At 34.8% G+C, this 22359-nt stretch overlaps 1 protein-coding gene across 7 annotated transcripts in view; it reads left to right on the top strand.

Annotated features, from left to right (window-relative positions):
• The window catches only part of ZNF236 (zinc finger protein 236), a 62281-nt gene that overhangs the window by 17329 nt on the left and 22593 nt on the right, over positions 1-22359 (top strand). For 6 of the 7 annotated variants that reach the window (XR_014942644.1, XM_085537579.1, XM_085537576.1 and 3 more), the window contains exons 6-18: positions 167-339; positions 2445-2591; positions 4085-4156; positions 7414-7617; positions 9293-9521; positions 10380-10652; positions 12229-12432; positions 13549-13693; positions 14810-15070; positions 15296-15546; positions 15995-16096; positions 20913-21064; positions 22179-22285. Coding sequence is in view for 6 of the 7 variants with exons in the window: in XM_085537579.1 (XP_085393705.1) it covers positions 167-339; positions 2445-2591; positions 4085-4156; positions 7414-7617; positions 9293-9521; positions 10380-10652; positions 12229-12432; positions 13549-13693; positions 14810-15070; positions 15296-15546; positions 15995-16096; positions 20913-21064; positions 22179-22285 (2320 nt within the window). In the remaining variant the exon portion in view is untranslated. Of the gene's footprint in view, positions 1-166; positions 340-2444; positions 2592-4084; positions 4157-7413; positions 7618-9292; positions 9522-10379; positions 10653-12228; positions 12433-13548; positions 13694-14809; positions 15071-15295; positions 15547-15994; positions 16097-17482; positions 17545-20912; positions 21065-22178; positions 22286-22359 lie in introns of all 7 variants that reach the window. The other variant, XM_085537580.1, reaches the window with a different exon arrangement.

Raw genomic sequence — 22359 nt, forward strand, 5'->3', positions numbered from 1 at the left:
AAAAATATCACCTAATAATGTGTTTCTGTTTTAAAACTGTATTTATGTACATGCCTATATCTGTATGCATTACATTATTTTAGCTGATAGAATTTCATTATATGTACAGGAAGCTCCTATCGCATGTTGGAGTTCTCTTAAGCTTTTTTTTTTTTTCCCTCTTTAGGTGAAAGACCTTTTAAATGTAGTGAATGTGGAAAAGCCTTTAACCAGAAGGGGGCGTTGCAGACCCATATGATCAAGCACACTGGTGAAAAACCCCATGCTTGTGCCTTTTGTCCTGCTGCCTTTTCTCAGAAAGGCAATCTTCAATCACACATACAGAGAGTTCATTCAGAGGTAAATACAGTTATTCATAAAGTGGTCAGTGCTAATATACTGCTTATTGGTGTTTAACCTTTCGTTTTCAGTATTTAAAATGTCCTGTTTGCTATTCCTGTGTGTACTGGTGCTTTCTGTAGCCAATGTAGATTTTCTGTTTTGGTATAGTTATTAGCATATTGGTTTTACCTGCAAATTAAGCTTTCTTAAAATAAGTTAATCTGCATAAACAGATACTTAGATTAAGTAGCAAAGCCTTCATTTACTGTTGCTTTTTCAGTAGATTCAAAGATGAAAACATGATTGTGATCTTTTTTATTAGCTAAAAATGGCTTTTGTGGCAGTTTCAGGAGATTGAGGGCTAGAATCAGATCAAAGTGAGCCATAAACAGCAAAGTAGGGAATGCTGAGTAATTTCAAGCCCAACAGCAACCTGCTAACTCTAATGTAAAGCGCAGCTGATATTTGTCTTTGAAGAGTAATATTGTAACGTGGTCTTCTGAGCAGTGTTGACTGAGCATCCTTTTTCAGTAATTATTATCTTTCTGATTTCAGTGTTTCGTAGATGGCAGTACTCATAAAAAGAGACCTAGCTTTGATTTTGGAGGTATACATAGGTAGAGGCAGCTGTTTTTCTTTTTGCTGCATGTAGAATATCATCTTTAATCTCTTTCTACAAACTCTGTATGACTCCGTACATTCACATTTTCAAATTTTCATTGGTGATAGATAGTATTTATTGTACTATTTACTAAGGGTCTTTTAGTGTGATAGTTTCTTATTTTTAGGCTACAGTCCTGCATATAATGTCTTAGTACTTTGTATTAAGCTTAATTATTTTAAATCATATGTTTACACTTCACATGGGTCTTTGTGGCTAGACTCTATTATTGAGAACTCTGTATTTGATAGCTGTTGCTGTGTGAAAGAACTGCACCAGTATTCATTTGATAATTTGCATGGATTTCTTTACTATTACAGAGTTGTTGGGGATCCAGTCAAGTATATTCTTCACTTTTGTCTCCGTTATGTCATAAATGCTGCATCTGCACCACATCCCGTGTAGTGTTGCATGATGCTGAGCCTGCATTGTAGTTACTGCTTTGGATTGTTGGCTGTTTCTTTTTAAATTGGCTTTATTTTTCTTTCTCGCTGTCACTGTATTTCTTCAAGAAATGAAGCAGGTTGATTCCCACTTATCTGTATCACTGTTTGGTCTTAGCTGTATTTTAATAGTTGGGTATCTCTTCCTGAAGTTACCTGTTTAACAGTTACCTGTTAAAGCTTAGTATCAGAAAATCTGGAGTTCTGTATTGCATAACAAGCCACACACCGTATTTACATTTGAAGACTTTGTTGTCTTATAATATTGAAAATACTGTACTATATTTTACTGCTATGTGTCAGACTGAGGAGGAGTGAGAAGAGAGGATGGTTAGAAACTTCAGATTTAATTGCCTTAATGACCTCATGTGTCCCTTCAACACCATTCTCTGGAGATCCCAACCAAGTTGTTGCTGATCACATTCTTAGTTCCAGCTGTACGTTGCAACTTCTTTTCCATGTAGTCCTCGTGGCCATTTGGGCATATGTATCTTATCTTCTTTTTACTACAACCTGGAAACAGGTTTTATTCTTGAAAATTTATCAGATGCTTTTATAAAAGTTTAAAAAAATAAATAAATAAAAAAAATAAACAGAAGATTAATTGCTTGTATTTTTCCCTTTTGTTTTCCCTAACCTTAGATTGTATTTTATATGTTGTTACATTTTCAAGTTCATCTTATTTGATAGAGTTGCATTTTGCTTTTGTTTCCAGGTGTGTAATAGTAGCAAATAGTAAGGAAAGAGCGGAAGTCTCATATGCCAGATGATATTTGTTTTCCTCTCTGGTGTTTGTAAACATTAAGAAGTAGTAATAGGTGGTGAGTAATGCAGGCAGATTACAGTTAGCTTAGTAGCAGGGAGATACCAAATTGATTCTATAACAGAATATCAGTAAATTGGAGAAATAAAATATTTTGTCTTTTATAATGGCAGTGTATGCTTGTTAGTTGGGTAAATAATGATTAAAAATATTAGATTCAGGGAAAATGTTCTTAAACTTTTTTCTTTTCCTAAAGGTGAAGAATGGCCCTACGTACAACTGTACAGAATGTAGCTGTGTCTTCAAAAGCTTGGGTAGTTTAAATACGCATATCAGCAAGATGCACATGGGTGGTCCACAGAATTCTGCAAGCTCTTCAACAGATGTATCTCATGTTACAGCGGTAAGCTTCACTTGATACATCACAAAAATCCCCTTAAGCATTTAAGTAGGTCTGTGTTTTAACCAGTAATTCTTCACACGGTTACAGTTCTTTTTTTTTTTTTTTTTTCAGAGAAAGTGGATGTTTTTCTTTCCTTGTTGGAATATAAAAAAAAGCTAAAATCCAGAAAACACTTCTGCTGTCATTTGACTATTTTTTTTCTAAGTCAGTGGATTCACTTTTGTGCCTTTCTTCCACCCTGTTTCTTATTTCGAACTTCTGCGCTCTGAAGTTCAATTTGAAAATGCGATAGAGTTTAGAGAATAAGATTATAGATAAGTCTCAGCTTTATTGTGCAACTGTATCTTGTTGACAATACAATGTTTAGCAGTATTGTTTGGAGAACTATTTTAATTTATTTTTTTTGCTTTAAATTTCATAAAGCCTTTTTTTTTTTATTTTTTTTTTGTATGGCAGAAGTTATTTGTTTCTTCAGGTTAATTAAAAAAAAGCCTGTCCTATTTACTTGCAAGTACATCTCATCTCTGCATCTTTTTGTAGATCTCTGCACTCACAATAAATTTAAAAGCAGAGTAGAAAAGGATTCCTTCATACTACCAAATGTTTCCTCTCCCTGGCCAGCTGTGATTTTCTTGCTTTGTTTAGCTTGATAGATTATTTTGCTTTTGAATTGCATATTGATATTACAGAAGTGTGTTACCATTATTTTTGTCTTGTGTATCCATATTTGCTTGCCTGAAGGCAATGAAAAGGCATGTATATATCTATATATATCCCTATACAAAAGCATAAGCAAAATAGAAGAAAAAGTATTCATCTTAAAAGAGATGCCAGTAAGCTTAACAAGTAGAACAAAATTGGCTGATGTATTGCATCTTGCAAGAGTGTTACACTCCTTGTATTTAGTTTAGTATCTGAAGTTATGGGGGTTTAGTGATGGATTTTTTTTTTTATTGCTGTAGAAAGATGGTAGCAATTGTGTTCTCATATAAGAACAGCCTTCCTCATTCTGGTCACAACTTGCAGAGCTTTTCTAGCAACTGATCTCCATTGTATTTGTCCTGTTCTGAAAGCTGTGGTACATCTCTGCGATCCCTTGATGTGGTTGTGAGGATGGGCAATGATTGTCCTTAGAATATTGGTTCCAAAAATTAAAGTCACTTGAATTGATCACCAAATATCACCATATTGTTCTCATATTTGGGTACATCTTGTAAAATATGCTTACTGTAAGGCTTATATTGTCTTCTGCAGCATCAGTACTTGTAGCTCAGGTGAAACTGATACCAGTTTCTGTAATTTGGGCTCATTTAATGTACACTAACTATGAAGCAATACTGGTGATTCTATGTGCAATTGTATTTTTCCCATGTTTTTTTTCTGTCCCTAGCCCATACTGTGGGGAAAATAAATTGTGAAACTGATACTTCAGCTGTTTTTGTTGTTTTTTTTTCTTCTGGTGTTAAAAGTCTTACAATACTTTTTATTTGTAGGAGTCTGTCACCCAGCCTTTAACAACATCTCCTGCTAATCTTTTGCAACCTGTTGATAATAAGTGGAAGAATGTAAGTATGGAGTTTTTGTTGTATTTCTGTGTCAAGACTAAAAGCAGGCAGAACTTTTGCAGACTTTGTAAACTTCTTGGTGAATAAAAGATTTTCAATTGTCCTCTGTGATAGGTTCATCAGCTAATAGATGAATGCAGACTTACTGATCAATGCAGCTGGTTATTTAAGAATTGAACAGGTCTTATGTGGATTGTATTCTCACATATATTACACAGTTTAAAGCTCATAATTCTTATCAAAGTACTTTAGTTCTTCAGAATGGTGTCAAGTGCTGTTTTGTATCCCACTGATAGGTACTAGTTGGCAGCAATGAATCTTACTGCTCCCTCCTCCAAGAACTGCCTGATGTTTTTGCCTAGCAAGTAAGAGTGCTGGCTCCAATTTCAGTCTTAGCCTTAGGTTCTTCAAGCCTGAATCTTTGCAAGGGTATCACTTAGTAGCTGCTAGGCCACCACGTGGTTTTTATGCAATTTTGCAGAATCAGTTTCGAGTTATGTGTACTAGTTCTAGTAAACCAGGGAGAAAAGCCTGACTCTTGTTCAGCGGAGAAGAACCTTGAATTCCCTTTCCCTTACTAGGGCAGCTTCTATTTTTTGTAAAAGTAATGATAGATTGTAACATTTATAGGAATTTTGAGGAAAAGGAGCATATGACACCAGCTAAAACTATTAACCTTTAAACTAAGGTGAATCAACAGCAATTTTGCTCTGTTTTCAAATGTTCTCCTTTAATGTCCCTCAATGTAAAATCTGTTCTTTCCATGCTGTCAGATACACAGCTTGCTTGTTTTACGTACAGATCCTGTTGATTTGTTGACCTAGAATGTATGCTGTGATTCTTCCATGGTATGATGTATCCATACATGGCTTTAAAAATATATATAAGTGCTTTTCTGGTATGTAGCATCTCTTTTTTTTTTTGCTTTGTAAGTAGAGCTAGTTTTCTTTTTGCGCCCTTAATGAGTTTCCTTCTTGTACTGAAAAGCAAAAATGCTTTGCACTTTCAAATGGAATGGTACATCATATTTAATACTATGTGCCATAAGTGATGAAAACTTTCTGATAATTTTTAATAGGATTTGTAGGGGGTCACCACTGTGTTTCTGATCAGGTCTCTCAGGATTTAACAGTTTTCACTAAACAAGTTAGTATTTTATCAGAAACCTGGAAGAAAATATGAAATCATCATTGATCAGTATGATATAAAAGTTGAGGTAGTGTATAAAGAGGAGAAATCAATGATACAGAATGATGTGGGTTACTTGGTGAGTTAGGGTACGAACAAGCAATATGTGTTATGAGTACAAGAGTAAAATCACACTCTGTAGAAGGCCATATTCAAAGGACATAAAATCCCATTAAAATAGGGATCAAGTAGGTCATAAATAATATGTCAGCTAAAATTGAAGTTTTCCTTGCCTGAAAAGACTGTGGAAAGTCTTTGCTTAAGGCAAAGTGAAAAATTTATCTGCAGTCTCTATTCCATTCTGACAATTCTTTTATCATGTCTGCTTATAGTGTCTGCTTTATGTGAACTGTATTCAAAGATACAAGAGACCAATCAGAATTGCCAAAGTTTTGCATGATGTGCTTTTTATCAGTAAGATTAAAGGAGTTTTATCTACTTGCCCATTAGGATGAAATATTTAATAATCACTTAATTTTCTGTTTTGCGGAATAGGGAAAAATCTATAACCTTTTTATTAAAAGAGGAAGAAAAAGAATTTGAGGACCTAAGCTAGACAAATTAAGACTGAATGTATGGAATTTAGTCTGGATGATGTACTGTTGGGGTAACTTCCCGAAGTTTGAAAGCAATGGAAAAAGCTGCCACCGTGAAGGATTTGATTATGGAAATTACAATAGTTTTTCTTAGAGTTCATCTCCTTAGGGAACTAGTTGATTTGGAGCAGTGTGCTCTGTCTTACACAGCAGGTCGGACAGCCGAAGTGTGATCACAAGGTTCATTATTCTAAATGAAGAAAGGTGAAATTACAAAGTAATAATATGACACTTTGTACATCTTGGTACTCAGCCATTCAAGTATTCTGAGGAAGACCGAGAAGTAGACCGCTGAAACTCTTCATAACAAAGAAGCTAACTTAATAGGATTGATAACAAACTTTGTGTGCATATTGTTTTTCAGAAAGGATTACCTTAATGAGACTGAAGTGCTGTATAATTGTGGACAAACTGGCTAAAGATATGTAATGCTGTAATTTTCAAGACGATGTCAAGCAGTTCCTTATTTTAACACTTTTATTTCTCTTGTTAGAACCCTGGCAGATTTTATAGATCTTTTAGTCTCTTCTTCCCACTGTGTTAAAGAGCTTCTCCCTCCTCTTTGGGGAGAAAAGTGTTTTCTATGAGGAGTTGTTACATGCTTTGGTTCAGTGTTGTTTCAGTGAAAATGTCACATGATGTATTTTATTTTTGTAAAATAGATACTGAAATGTTGATTGGGCTTTTGCTAAATTGGAATATGAAAAGACTTCATCTTATCATTCCTCTCACTACTGAGATGAAAAAGACTAATGGTAAAAACAATAGAATAGCAAGTGCAGTTCTCTTGTGTGCATGCAAGAGTAATGAGATAGGGGTGTGCTTTATATTCTCTTGTGCAAAAACATTAATAATACTTAATGGCATACTCAAGACATTACAGGTACAAAGTGGAAGTGATTATTTTGCAGGTGGGGAAGTGAATGTTAGAGGTGGATATCTGGTGTGTTATAGAGAAACGGAATTACAGCACCTGTTGACATGTGAATACATTTTTTTGCAGTTAAACGGTTAAAAGCAGTTGTTTCAATAACAGTAGACTCTTGCAGTCTATTTCTTATTGGAAAGAGAAATGTAAATGAGAGGAAACAGGATTTTTAAAGGAAATACTGATTTCTTCTGTCTCTTTTCTACTGTTTGTTACTAAGGTGGCTTAAGATACAGTGATCTAATCAGAGCTGAATTCATTTGATTTCAAGACTAAATTTTTTTTATTATTTTGATAGAGCTCTGTGTGTATTTTAACTTTCAAATTATGAACAGATCCACTTAAAAGCTAAGAGATATAGAAGGTTGAAAGCTGAAGTTTGATTGGTCTGAAGTGTTTCGGTATAACAGTTCAGTAGTTCAGCTGTTATTTACATAGATAAATTTCAGCTTCTTCCTTGATTATACATGTTGATAAGGAGCCCAACAGTTACTGTTCATGTATATTTTCATCTTCCTTTAAAAATGTACTACTGTGTGTTTCAGGCCACACATTTCCGGTCTCCGCTTCTCCAGCAGACAGAAAACCAGGTGTCTTCAGCTACTTCTAATCAGGGACAACAGGCTGTAACTGATGTAATCCAGCAGCTCCTTGAGTTATCAGAACCAGGTGCTGTAGAAAATAACCAGCCTCAACAACCTGGTCAACAACTCAATATTGCTGTGGGACTCAACAGAGATATTTTGCAGGTAAGAGCTGTGTATGATAACAGCTTTACATTTCAATGATTTTACTCATTGTTTTTATTTCAGTGAAATTTGGCTTTAGTATTTTCAAGGGTAGCATTCCTTCAGCAGTTTTAAGTAGTTAAGAAATGGTTAAGAAAGACCTGTAAAGATCTAATGAGTAGGAATGGAACGTGCCAAGATATGGCTTTATATAATATTGAAAAGGAAGGTTGCAGATATTTATTACGTGACAGAAGGAAGCTGTGCACAGACCGGTATGTGGATGTTGTGGTTCCTTTTTCTTTCTCTGTTGCCTTGAAGGAGCTTGTCACATATTTATTGGTAATGATTCCAAAAGTTAATATGGGCTATTTAAATCTTTACTGTCTGTGCAAATTCCTTCCTAGGTTGTGTTTTGTTTAACCCATCATAGAATCATAGAATTAACCAGGTTGGAAAAGACCTTGAAGATCATCAAGTCCAACCGCAGCCTAACCAGAGTACCTTAACTCTAAAAACCCTACACTAAATCATATCCCTGAGTACCACAATGGCCTTGTACCATCATATGATGGTACCATGATATGAAAGTACCATCATATGACCTTGATGTTAGCAGCAGGAAATACTGTGTAGTGGAAGAGCTGTAGGGCAGTAGTTCAACTATGTCTTTTTTGTTTTGCAGCCTCTATTGCATAAAGATGCAAACAGGGTGGAACAGGCAGAGTGTATTCACCTTTAGCATTGCTGATATCCTGAAAACATTTAATCTATTTTTATCTAGCCTGATAAACACCACTTGCATTTCTCTTTTGGATGACCTGATGTTGCTCTGTTCAGGTTCACTGTTATCTGTACCAAGTCTCTATTATGTGGAAAATGTGTGTAGGTGCAACAAATTACCAGACAAAATTATATCCGTAGTCTTGATAGCTATATTGAAAAGAAGAGAAAAAGTAATGTTATGGTTATTTACATATGTTATGGACATTCAGTATAATAAACATATTGTACAAAATAAAAGGAAAATGGTTTGTTCCAGGTGATTAAGTATTTGTGCTATCCTGTTGAAATGAATTCTTGAGGTCTCTGATCCAGGATCTTCTCAAACACAGTAGCATCCATCAAGGTGTTCTCTCTCTATTCCTTTGGATGTACATAAAATGGGTGTGCTGCTCTTGCCTCAGTGAGATAGTTATCCATGATTTGTTGACAGAGGCTTTTGAGCTTTTTCGGATCTTATTTTGATATATAGCATCATGGAATCACCAAGGTTGGAAAAGACCTGTAAGATCATCCAGTCCAGCTGTCCAACTGTCACCAATATTTCCCATTAAACCATGTCCCTCATCTAAATATTTCTTGAACACTTCTAGGGAAGGTGACTCCATAGCTGACTTCCTTTTTCATTATAGCTGTTTTCTATTTTCATTATACCAATTATGGCTTCTCTCCAATCTGATGGGCTTCAAATTTGAATGCTAATGGGACACTGTTATCTTACATAGTGGGTATAAGACCATAGCTATATATTCCTGGCAAATGCTTGAATCCATAGAGACTTCTAGCACATTTTTGAAAGGTGAGTCCTTTAATTGTATTTGCATTGTATCTTCTGAATAGTCATTTGAGAAAAGTTGGTGCAGATGGACAATGCTTCTTTCCAAGTCTGAAAATTTTATTTTCCCTCATCTAGCAAGCTTTAGAGAACAGCGGACTGTCTTCAATTCCTGTCTCCGCACATTCTACTGACTGTGGCCAAGCTAAGACTCCTGGGACCCAGGATCAAACCACAGATGTCCAGACTCTCTCAAATCATCAGGCTGACTCTAATAATGCAGAACAAGATAAGGAACAAGAGAGTACAGATAAACTGGATAAAAAAGAAAAAAAGGTTATTAAGAAAAAATCGCCATTTTTACCTGGTAATGTTGCTACTGTTTGCTACTTATTGTGCAGTAAGGACTGCAGTATTTCTGGGGATGTTGATGACTTCATAAAGGGATTTCTCAAAACATATTGTGGATCATCTACTTTTATCTAAAATACAGTGTTTCTGTAAGTTGTGAGTAACGTCATTTATAGATTTCATTAGTTTACAGTAGCAATAAGTGAAGTTGTACTATTAAATCATCTGAAAGTTCTTGGAATAGGACTGAAAATAGAAGACATAAAACTATAAAATGCAAATCTTCTGTACCTTTTTCCCTATTGTTCAATAAATATACTCATCAGCTGAATTAAAAATAGAGTTAAAGCAGAACATTGTACTGGCAGATGAGAACTGTGAGGGATTCACAGCTTTACTGAATATCAAGAAGATCCATATAAAATATCTAGTTGTTAGGTGTGGCTATGATTCTGGAGTTATATTCAGTGCTAGATAAGTTTGTGTTAGATGTGGTATTTCTAAGTTGAGTGATATGTTGGATTGCATTACGCTTACATTCAAAGTGGCCTGTGAACTGTTTCTTCCTATTCTGTGAAATTGCATTTTTTAGCTTTGTTTTTCTTATTCTGCCCTTCATTTTCAGTAGTGTAAAAATGTTTCAATTTCAACAACAGTTTCTTGGATTTTGATTCTCTCGTTCCAGCTCATTCCTATTGAACATATCTGACAAAGAAGTGAATTGCCCTACAGAGTGTTTTTTTTATTAGCATCTGCAAAATGTTTTCATGTTCTTTCTGACTACTGAGTATGATAGTGACAGTGCAGCGGAACTTAGAAACAAGAAACAGTTAAAATCATTCAATCACAAATGTTTTTGGGTTTTTTTTTCCAGGTTCCATACGTGAAGAAAATGGAATAAGGTGGCATGTTTGTCCGTACTGCTCTAAAGAATTTAAAAAACCAAGTGATTTAGTGCGTCACATTCGCATTCATACCCATGAGAAGCCATTCAAGTGTCCCCAGTGTTTTCGTGCGTTTGCCGTTAAGAGTACTCTCACAGCACACATAAAAACACATACTGGCATTAAAGCTTTCAAGTGCCAATTTTGTATGAAATGCTTTTCCACCTCAGGGAGTTTAAAAGTTCATATACGTCTGCATACAGGTAAGGTCTCAAAGTTGCGTTTGTGTTTTCTATAATGTGAGTGAGACCAAAGAGAAGATACACAATTTTAATTGCTTAATTACAGATGTGTCCATTGTATCATTGATATCTACTATAGAAATCACTTCTAGTGATGTATGACAAACTTGATTTTTTTCTCTAGCTTTCTAGTGTTCAGTTTTCTGATGAATCAGCTCTTCTTTTAAGGTTGATATTGTGAGTGTATTAGATTCTGTGGAATATATAATCAAGAACTTGGATTCTGAGTTTGCTTAGTCAGTTGTCTTACTCTGCATATTCTTTTCTCTGCTGTCTTCAGTAAATTCACTATATACCTCATGACCATTTTTTTACTTTCTATTTTGTCTTCTGCCATAAGATGTGTGGTAGTTTCACCAACTTAAATACTTTAAAAACCTTGTATGAGTTCAGAGTTTGTAGCAAAAGTTTTCCTGTTTCATTCACTGGTTACATATATTTGGCATTTAGGATGTTCTTAGTCTGATGCCTTTAACCCATGAAATATTGATGTTGAATCCATCTTCAGAACATCTGAATATTTTTTTTTTAACTTTAAGCTAGTAAACTTGTCTTTTGTCTGTTAAAGTTTGATTCAAGAAATCAAACTTATTTGATCATTCAAAGCACTTTTTGGTTTGAAAAATAGGTAGTTTAGTGCTTGTGGAGCTTCATCATATAACTATCAGGCTACCTCTCAGAGATGGGCATTTGCTGCTTTTTATCTGTCAATCACGTTAGGATTGTCAAGTCAGGTTAAAGGTTCACCTTGCCCTCTGTGCTGACTTCCTGTTGCTTTAAATATTCTGGCCAGTAGTTTCATTTGAAATTTCTTAATTATTGTATTATGAGGAACAGCATGTTCTTATGCATTTTTTTTCTCTTATGATTTTCTTCATGGTGTACCCAGTCATGTTTTCTAGCCTTGTAAATTCAAGACTTCTTGGGCAGAAGTTGAATGCATCAGTTTTGCCTGTTTGTGTACCTTCCCAAGTTCTCCAGTATGTATTCCAAGTAGAGCAAGTGTCCAGATCTGATTATCCTGTTCAAAATGCTACTGGATTTTGTAGTGAAAGTCTTACTTTAAAAAATTGTCGTTGATATGCTTATGCCATCTAACGCTGTTGACACTGTCAGAGACTGATACAGAATTTCTTTAAACTATTACATCACTATTCAAGTGCTTTGTCCTATAATGTTTAATTTGCCATTGTGTTTGCTGATTGTTTTTTCTCACATTTTTCAGCAGATTGTTTTGGAAGGATATTTGACCAAAGCAATTCTTTGATAGCTTCTGGCAGCCTTTGAAAACTGCTGTCACTTCTTTTTTCCTTGATAATAAGCTTGCTTGAAGCGTTAGAACTAGTTGGTAGCTTGGCAGTTTTATATTTACTTTTGATTACATTTCATCGATCTTCTGAAAACATATTTAACAATGAACTCCCAGATGGAAACCAAAACAGAAAATAGAGAAAAGAGAATCTATATTCCCAAACTGCATTTCTAGGAAGGTGGAAATAAAATTTTGAAACTAAATTTTTTTTTAAATCTCTTGTAGGTGTCAGGCCTTTTGCTTGTCCTCACTGTGACAAGAAGTTTCGAACATCTGGTCACAGGAAAACTCATATTGCTTCACACTTTAAACATAGTGAACTAAGAAAGATGCGACATCAACGTAAACCTGCAAAAGTTCGAGTAGGAAAGACAAGTGTTCCTGTACCAGATATCCCTTTGCAAGAGCCAATACTCATCACTGATTTAGGTAAAGAGTCTGTAGACCTGTGCTTTTTTGTAAACATAAAGTTCGGATAGAGATCACAGTTTAATAAAGCAAACACAGCTACGCCTTAGTGAAAAGGTTGTACATTGAAGTAGATAATCAGAAATCAGTCTTCAACTAAATGCTGTATTTCATAGTTTGCTTACATTACACCTCTTCTGTCCTTTCAGAATTACAAAATCTTTTTTCTTTCTGTAGGAATTGTATAAGCCTTACCGATAAGAAGTATATTAATCTTTACAGTACATAAGTTGAAGTACTTTAACTGTTTCTAGATCCTTGGTATAGAAAAGGTGATGTACAATTTGTCTGAGATTTTTAGTGCAGTCTCACCTTGAGTACTGAGTGCAGGTTTGGGTGTCACAATATAAAAGGGACATAAAACCTCTAGAGAGTGTCCAAGAGAGTGTTATGATAATAGTGAAGAGTCTGGAGAGCAAAAGGTATGAGGAGCAGCTGAGGTCACATGGTCGGCTCAGCCTAGAGAAGAGGAGGTAGAAGGGAGGTCTTATGTCAGACTACAACTTCCTTACTACAGAAGCAAATTGGCAGGCGCTGATCTCTGCTCTCCTGTTGCAGCGATATACAGAATATACAGATATACAGAGACAGAATACTCTTGTATCGGTGGTTGGTTGTTTAGTAGGAGAAACTCTTAACTGGTTTTCCAGAACTACGCTTTCACGTGACTTCAGAGTACAGCACATAACAAGTTATATATATATGTCATGGCAAACTGTAATAGAATAAATGCAAGATATATATTTGTTTCTTGACTAAATGTGAAACATCTGCTCAGCAGTGAATTAACTGTTGACTTTCTTGAAAGTCAGTGTGTTGGATATTCCTGAGGCTCAGTATAATGAGGTTGACCTATATATAAATTATCGCTAAGATAGCATACATGATACAGTATGTGTAATGCTAAATAGATTCATGCAGACCATTTAAATAGGTGATGAAAATGTGCTATTTCTACCATATGCTAGCTTACCAAAAGTCTGGCTGCTGTTTGTTATTTTTCAAATGCTACATTTCTAGATAACTGCAAATATCTTTAACAATTATTTGTTCCTTTTTGTGTATTTTTATGTGCAGGTCTTATCCAACCAATTCCAAGGAATAGCCAGTTCTTCCAAAATTATTTTAACAATAATTTTGTGAATGATGCGGACAGACCGTATAAATGTTTTTATTGCCATCGAGCCTATAAAAAATCTTGTCATCTTAAACAACATATCAGGTAAAACAAATACAAAGGAGAAAGTAAACGTGTGAACAAATTCTTAATGAAAATCATGACGTTTTACAGTGTATTCTGAAAGAGAGAAGCCTGAAGAGGGTGTTCCTGTTCTTATTGGCTTTTAAGGAATGAACCAGTGATAAGTGATTTTTCTGGTAGTGCTGAAGGAGAATATTGGAATAACTTGTGTCTGCATGTAATCCTGGCAGTACACATGGTTGTGTTTGCTGTGCAGCTCATTAATACTTAAAGTCCTTTTTTTTTTTTTTTTTTTTTTTTTACTTAATGATTTCTAGAAAATTGCAGGCGTTACATGCAAATTCTTGTAATAATTCTTAATAGCATACTCCAAATAATCTGCTTTGCATGTAACTGATGTTATTTGGGGAGGAAATCAGCAATCTAAAAATTCAGATTTACAGTGTAATAGAGCATACTTTTGGGGGTCATTTTGTTGCTTGATGTTGCTTGATGTTCTGTATAAGTGGGTGTTTGTTACAACCATAAAAATCACAAAGTCATAGAAAAATAACAGTTGAAGGGGAACCAGTGGTGGTAACTAATCCAACACTGTGTTATAAAGAATGGCATGCTTCGAAGTTGGATCAGATTGCTCCAAGCCATGACAATGTTTTGTAGTCCATGGTCTTTGGCATTTAGTCAGGCTATCAAGAACTGCTTCCTGTTCTATAATCTATGAATAACTAAAGAAAATAGTGAGCAAGGGGGGTGTGGGGGTGAAGATTACTGTGATTTAAGGAAAGAATGTTTTATTCTGAACTTCTGTGGATGCGTTTTTAGTTGAAATGAGCGAATCATGTGTGAATTGTAATATCTTAATCCAAAGAATGTATTCATTTCAACCCAATTTTTTTTAATTCAGTCAAGTCTGGTGAGAAAGAGCTACTTCTAGTTCTGCAATTGATAGTATGTAGGGCATATATAAATTATTAAAGCTTTAATATCCAGACTTTTTTGACTCAGGCTGCTTCCATCCATGCAGCAGTTGCCTTAGTATCTTTCTTTTACTTTTTTTTTTTTTTTTTTTTTTCCTAAACTTAATGTCTTCTTATCTCTTTGAATCAAACAAATTGACTTCTACTTTCTCTTAAAAAGGTCGCATACTGGTGAAAAGCCCTTTAAGTGCTCTCAGTGTGGAAGAGGTTTTGTGTCAGCGGGAGTTCTGAAAGCGCATATTAGAACACATACTGGACTGAAAGCTTTTAAGTGTCTTATATGCAATGGGGCCTTCACTACTGGTGGTAGTCTCAGGCGGCACATGGGGATCCATAATGACCTTCGGCCGTATATGTGTCCGTATTGTCAAAAAACATTCAAAACCTCCTTAAACTGTAAAAAACATATGAAGACTCATAGGTACGTTTACAGTTTTTGTATGTATCCTTCAACATATTTTGGCAGTTCTTCCTTAACAGCACTTTGAAAGACAGCTCTACTCAGTAAATGCTAATAATCAAGAAGTGTACTTATGGGTAGCAAATGCTCAACTAACTCTGAAGTAGATTGTTGTGTTTAATAAAAATTCTGACAGAAATAGTTAGTGTCTAAGCTATTAAAAGACTTTCTTGCCCTTAATTGCAGGTATGAACTTGCACAGCAACTTCAGCAACATCAGCAGTCTTCTTCAATAGATGATTCTACAGTAGATCAACAGGGCATTCATGTTTCTGCACAGATGCAAGTAGAGATTGAAAGTGATGAGTTGCAGCAGTCAGAAGCTGTTGCAACAGATCAGCAAGCAATTTTAGAGTTAGACCAGCAGCCAGTAGGAGGCACAGAGGAAACAGCACTTGAACAACAATTGGCTGATCAGCCTTTAGAGCAAGATGAAGGTGAGTGTATGAAACTAACCAGAGCAGTAAAGGGAATAAAAGCTCACTACTTGATATAATATGCAATATTATAATAGGTATGCTGTTAAAAAGGTTGTATATATTAAACTTTGCACTATTTATCTGTATCAAGTAAAAGTACAAAATATATAGAAAAGAAAAAAATACGGGCACAAAACTTGTGCTTATCTCATTTTTCTATTTGGTGTTTTTCATTGTGTAATTGGTTAGTAATTACTACAGCCTGCAATAATCAATGGTTCAAATATGTGTTCAGCTGTTTTTTTGTTGTTTTTTCTTTTTGTTTTAGTAAAGGAAAAATTTGGATCACTATAAAATATAACTTGTTAGGAGCAGCTGAATTATACTGTTAGTTACATCTTTTTTTTTTCTTTTTTTTTTTCCTATTTTTGTTTTCCCTCCAATTCCCTTCTCTTCCACATTCCAGATAGATTTGTGACATCCCAGCATGCTTTACAGGAAAACATCACTCAATTTGAGCAGCAATCTATAACACAGCAGTCATTTGATCAACAGGGCTTATCACAAGGTTAGTAATAAGTAAGAATTTTATGAAGCTTTTGAAAGTATTCTTTATAAATTTGGATTTGCAGCATAGCTATTGTAAGGCATTTCAAAACTGAGTATTCACAATTGAAGTAACTGCAATATAAGAAAACTCGCACAAACATTTTTTTTAATTACTATTTTGAAGCTATACGTGGTAGAATATTTTTGAATACTTAAATGTAATTAGCTTCTCGTTTTATAAGCTGATATTTAGTCGTAAAATTATGAAGTTTATAATGAGGCATTTTATATTCCTTCCCTGATTCTGTTTGTAATCACTGTGAAAGCTCTAGCTGTACTTGTTCAGAACCTGAGAAGATCAGAAACAGTCTAATATTTGACTAAATTTCTGCTGAGATTCATTATAGATAAAATGTGAAATATATGATCATGTAAAAAATAAGTTTCACCTTAGGACAGCAATTTCTTTTGTATTTTTATAAAGCTACATGCATGACAAATGAAGAGATCATAAACACTTGCAAACTTCTTTGTTTTAGCTCTAACATACTCAGAAGTGTGTGTGAGGAATGCTTATGTAGTTTGCAGAGAATGAAGAAATTACTGTGTTTCTTTGCTTTTGGATGTTGGCTCTCTTGGGTTGGTGATTTATATGAAGATACCATTTTTTTTGTTTGGGGGGTTATGATGTGCTACATCCACAGAGTTTTGTTTGTTTCTGACTCCAGCAAAGGACTTTACGTAACTGGTAATCAGCAGTTGATATCCCTGATGATTAAACTCTTCTATTCTTCATGTCATTCACTGTTTAATTGTGTGGAGCCTTTTATAAAATTCTATTGCTAAGTTGCGTGGAACTGTGAAGAAATAGGGCAGTTTGTTGCAGATTTTAATCTCTAGTTTGTGCTACTTTATGTGCTCAGAAAATAGATTACACTCTGCCTTTATTAAGCAGGACTGGAACAGATCCTATTAAAACCCTATAGATTAATATTAATTACCTTTTACAGTGATCTCAGTGAGCAATAAGAGACTACAGAATAAATGATAAAACTTTCATCCTCAGTGTTACTTTCAGTGCGGTGGTGGCTTTTTTCTTTTGGATTTGTACACCTATTTTGAATTAAAAAATAAATCCAACATTGTTTAAACCTTGTTTTGCAGTTTTAGCTAGACTTCAATTTTTAGTGTGTTTATCTTCTCCTTTAAGTGTTGAATACTTATTGCTTTTTTCAGGGAAGGACAGTATTTCTAGGTCCTACAAAACGATTTTTTCATCCAAAATATAGGCTGATCATCAGCGCATTATAAGATTGGTACGGGAGGATCAAAACGTGGTTGTTGTTTTTTTCTAATGCTCATTTGTATAAGATGTTTCCTGTTCTACTTGGAATCTCATCCACAGATTCTCAACTCTTTGAAGTTTCCTTGAAGATCCTGGAGCCCTACAAAATTTTTGAATTTCAGGTAGGTAAGCATTTGCGCGGATGCATGCGTTAAATTGGTCGACCCTCTCCCTATGTCTGCATCTGTGCTTCATGCTCCTACTTTCTTTTTCCTATCAGCTAGACAGAGCATTCAAGTTCAAGACATTTTTTTGTATTTTTTTCTTGGCATTTTTAGGCTGTATTCTTGTTAAAAGCTTTTGGCTCAGTATTTATTAATAGAACGACATCAGTGTTCCTAGAAAATATTCAGTAGGTTTTATTTTTATTGTTCTATTAATTTTAAAGAAAAGGGGAATACATGTATTTCATACAGGTGGCTGACGTGTAGGTCTGTGTAGACCTGTCAGAACGTGTTCTCTCCTTTAGGTTTGTTTGCAGTATTTCTACAGAATTTCTAGTTTGTTGAGATGGTTTCTTTTTGACATGTTCGGACTTGTTTAGAAGTGCATATATTTTGAGTGTGTTTCTGTTACTCATCTGGTATTCATTTTAGCTAGTATTGAAGATAGTAAAAGCACTGCTGTGTTCTTTCTAATCTTAAATATTCAGGTATCCTCATTCTTAGTGAGGTCAGAACAACCGAATGAATCTTTTTATCAGGCATGTCTTTGGGTTCTTGAACATCATCTGTCACCAAACATGTTTTCATATAGATTATGTCACCCTCTTTTCCTTTGAAATCTCTCTGGAAACATGGTTCAGTGTTAATAATTAAATTAGTGGTAACAGGTAGAGTGTTTTTGATATACTATGGGAATTTCAAATACTATTATTCTGTAGCCCATTGAATATGCCCTTGCCACAAGACTGCTGTTCTTCTTTCTTAAGAAGTTGATTTTCAGTCATAGGCCTTGTATTCCTGCTCTTCAAATGACTGTTTACACATGGATTCCAGTGAATACTGTTCTGTTGGTTCTAAAAGTTGCCTAAGAAACAAACTTGCAGAACATCTGATTGCTGGTCACTGATCTTCACAAGGAGCAGCAAGTGCATGTAGATGCATTTGTAGTGTCAGAATTTGAATGATCTGTCAGTTTGGACAACAAAGACTTTGAGTTGTCAGTACAAACCAAGATAGTGTATTTTCAATAATTCATTATACAGTTTGATGCCGGGTTCTCCTCTCTGCTTGTGACCTGACTTACACAATATTCTATATTTTCATTTACTTCTATCAGTATAAAAGAGAGTAGGTTGGATGATGTTACAAAGCCAAGAAGTGGTGAATATTGTGATTACTTCCAGTGAACGTAAAAGGTCCTTCCATGTTTAGAAACCTGTCGTAAGAGACTCCCTTTATATTATAAAGCCTAAGTTGTTTTCTGTTCTTTGCTTGGCAAAGAAAGGTTAGGCAAAAGTTTCAGGGAAATGATAGGTAATGATGGAAAATAAGAGCAGAAATTAAAGGCTCTGAGTTGTACTTCTGTCTCCTCAGACTTCCTTAAATTGTTCTGTGAAAATAGTGTGATGCTGGCAATTGTTTGCATTTTCAGAGTTGTCAGATTCTTTCAAATTCTGAGTGGACATTGACCTTCAGCCTAGGTGCTAAGCAACATCATGATGTGTATATATTTCTGTTATACATTTGCTTTCTATTTATCCCTGAACTACTTTCCACAGTAGTATTTCTTTCTTCAGTTTGTCCCAGAATAACTCCAAATTCACAACTTTGTTTTCTAAGCACTTTGGAATTTTCTTTTGATTTCTGTAAGGAGAAAAAAAAAAAATTGGAATGGAAAATGACAGTAAAATATTAAAATACTGTAAAATGAAATGGGTAATGGGAAAAGAGCTTTTTTACTTCTTTTTACTAAAAATTAGTGATTAAAATATACATATGTTTTCAGGCTGTTGTTTGTTTCTATGTTTGATAGTTATGTCCATGGATTGAAGGGCATGAAAGTGGAATCTCTTTTTCCCTCTGTTTCTTGAGGCCTTTTTTGAGTGTGTGTATTCTTAGCAAGCTTAGCAAGAATACTGCGTTTCCGATAACAGTGCTTCTAATATTTTGTTTGAAAACAGCAGTTAGTGACCCTCTAATGACCATAAAGCTTTTTCATGGCTGTTCTTCATACTACTCCTAGTTTGTCATTTCACTAAATAGATTAGCTACAAGATTTAGTCTGTAGAATAGTTTTATTTCCTATAATCTTGGTAGTTGAAAGAGAGAATCTAATACAAGAGATGCAGCATTAGGTTTCTGTTCTAAATTACTACCTAACTAATGGTGCTTTCAAGATTGGTTTACATTTGTGACTTTTCATTCTATGGTATAAGCAGTAGCACATAAGTAGATTACTTTTCTATATAGATAATAGTGTTCTTTTGCTGTGAAAAGTATCTTTTGGGGCAACTTCTGCTTAACACATCCCAGTGTTTGATTTTCTGTAATTCAAAACATTCTCTAAGCACTGCTTTTTGGCCTCTGATGCTGTGATGATCTGATATGGGTTTGTTTCTACCCTGTTTTCATAATCTTTACCTTTTTTGTCCATTGAAGGCAAACTGCACAGAAATAATAAAATTACTACCATTATAAATTATAACTACTTGTGGTTTCTCTTTTTTTTTTTTTTTTCCCCTATGTAACATTTACTTGTTTATTTATATATATTAGAGCTTGGAAGGGCTGACAAAAGAGTACGTCTATTAGTATTAAAAAAATTGCAATCTGAAATATATTTTCCTGGCTTTGAATCAGTTATACGATCCATTCATTCATTTAGAAAATGAGGTAATTAAGATCTGATGTTCTAGAAAAACAAAACTAAATAAATGTCAGATCTATTTACTGGAAATGTGAATGAAAATGTTTATTTTTACTTTGCAGTTTGCCTTTGACAGGCCATACTTTACTATTATCTAAAGAGTGGGAGTACGTGGAGGAGATCCAAAGTAGGAGACAGTGGGGTTACTTTATCAGAAACTGGAGTTCTCCTATTGGGTCATCTCCTCCACTCACCCGCCATCCTCCCCACTGAGCTTTGCATCCTTGTGATCGGCTTCCAGTGTAGTTAAGGGAGCGTGGTACCAACGTGGATAAAGGGAGATGGGTCAACCTGTTTGACACATGCATGCTTACGTACAAGAAATTCAAAATTTCAATGGCTCTAAGGTAATTGTGGCACTCTGAAGAAACTTCAAACAGTGTTTTTCTGTGGAGGAGATTGTCCAATAGAATTCCAGCTAATGGTAAGTAACCCAATTACACAATTATGCCAAAAACAGTTGTGTATTTTGCCACTCAGCAGTGAAGAAAATAAAATTGAGTATTACTGTGTGGTAATACTATTTTATCTATTTTGAAGGTAGTCTTCAAGAAATGTGGTATTATTCAGAGTTCAATTCAATGTATTTTCTGGTTTTGTGATTTTATGTTTCTGGCAGGGTTTGCAGTTAATGAGAGCTACAATCAACAGACTCAGTTTCCAGCTGTACAGCAGCTGCAAGATTCAAGCACACTTGAATCTCAGGCTCTTTCAACAAGTTACCATCCACCATCCCTTCTTCAAGTTCCTAATACAGATGCTATTAATGTAGTAAGTACTGCTAGATGGTATAATCCACTGTGTTGAGTTCAGTGAGGATTTTCTTCGAAGTTCCTTATAAATGATTACATGAACTAAGAAATCAGGAAAGTTTCACAATCTCTTTCCTAGGTTGCTTTTGTTCAACAGCTGGGAAAAAGGGGGGTGATGTAATTGGTTCTTGTTTCCTTAGGGATTGTACACTTTGCTCAAGACCTATAAAAGGATATAATGTTATAAAGTAAAATTGTGAACATGGAGCTAAGGAACCCCTATGAGTCTTCTCATGTGACTTAGCATTATAAAATAATATCTTGCATTATTGCATTCTGTTATTTACTAATTTTTAAATTATTAAAGGTATGATCAAGTAATAAAAGCAACATTATGATTATATAAGTCATTGAGGTCATATAGTATGTTGTTCTTTCATGGTTCTCATCTGGTTAAATTTGTAAAGCAGTTCAGTTGCTTAAAAAAGCTCCACAGTTTAAATTGCGCATTTTATTATATTAACAGCAGATAGCATGAAGAACATCTCTAGTAATGGGGACTGTCTTTGCTATACTGAACTGCGTGAATTAAAGCCCTTTTATGCTTTTTTGTAAAAGACGAAATCCAGTCAAGGAAGTGAGGTGGATTTCAGGATCTGAAATTTGGTCTGTGAATTTTTCTTCAAACATTACAACATGTTCTGGAAGATTTTTCTGTAGTTGTTTCTCAGAGGAAAAACTTCCCCAGAAACTACTGAAGATTGTCAGTACTAGTAGGTATTTTGCTGCTCAGTGTGGGTCTTCTACTGCTTAATAAGTCTACTTTAGAGTTAAATTTAATCCTTCAAACACAGTAAAATTTAGGAAGATGTGAGACTTCTTTTTGTAGACTTGTAAAGGAGGTGTGAGTGCACCTCGACAGTTTGTTCTGATTCAGTAGATGCACATTTTTCTTCTCACTGTGAAAGAGTTAAGGTATTGTATCACACTCAATTTCTTGTCATGAATTTGGGAAATAATAGATCTCTGGCTTCATTATGTTTTCTTCTTTAAATGCTATAATTTTTCATTGCCTACTTGAGTGGCTTTATAGTAGTATTTTGTTGAAATTTACTTGAGGCTTTGATTTCTAGACTACTCGCTTGATACAAGATCAGTCATCACAAGAAGAGCTTGAATTGCATACCCAAAGGCCTCATTTTCTTGAGGACAGTGAAGATCAAAGCAGGCGTTCATATAGGTTTGTTATGCTTTACTTTTAGGTTCAGCCATAGAATTTCCTGGATGTCTTATGGCTACTAACTGTATGCAACT

Source organism: Coturnix japonica, chromosome 2 (assembly GCF_054131305.1).
Source record: "Coturnix japonica strain WE chromosome 2, WE-NBRP24, whole genome shotgun sequence".
Taxonomy (NCBI): Eukaryota; Metazoa; Chordata; class Aves; order Galliformes; family Phasianidae; genus Coturnix; species Coturnix japonica.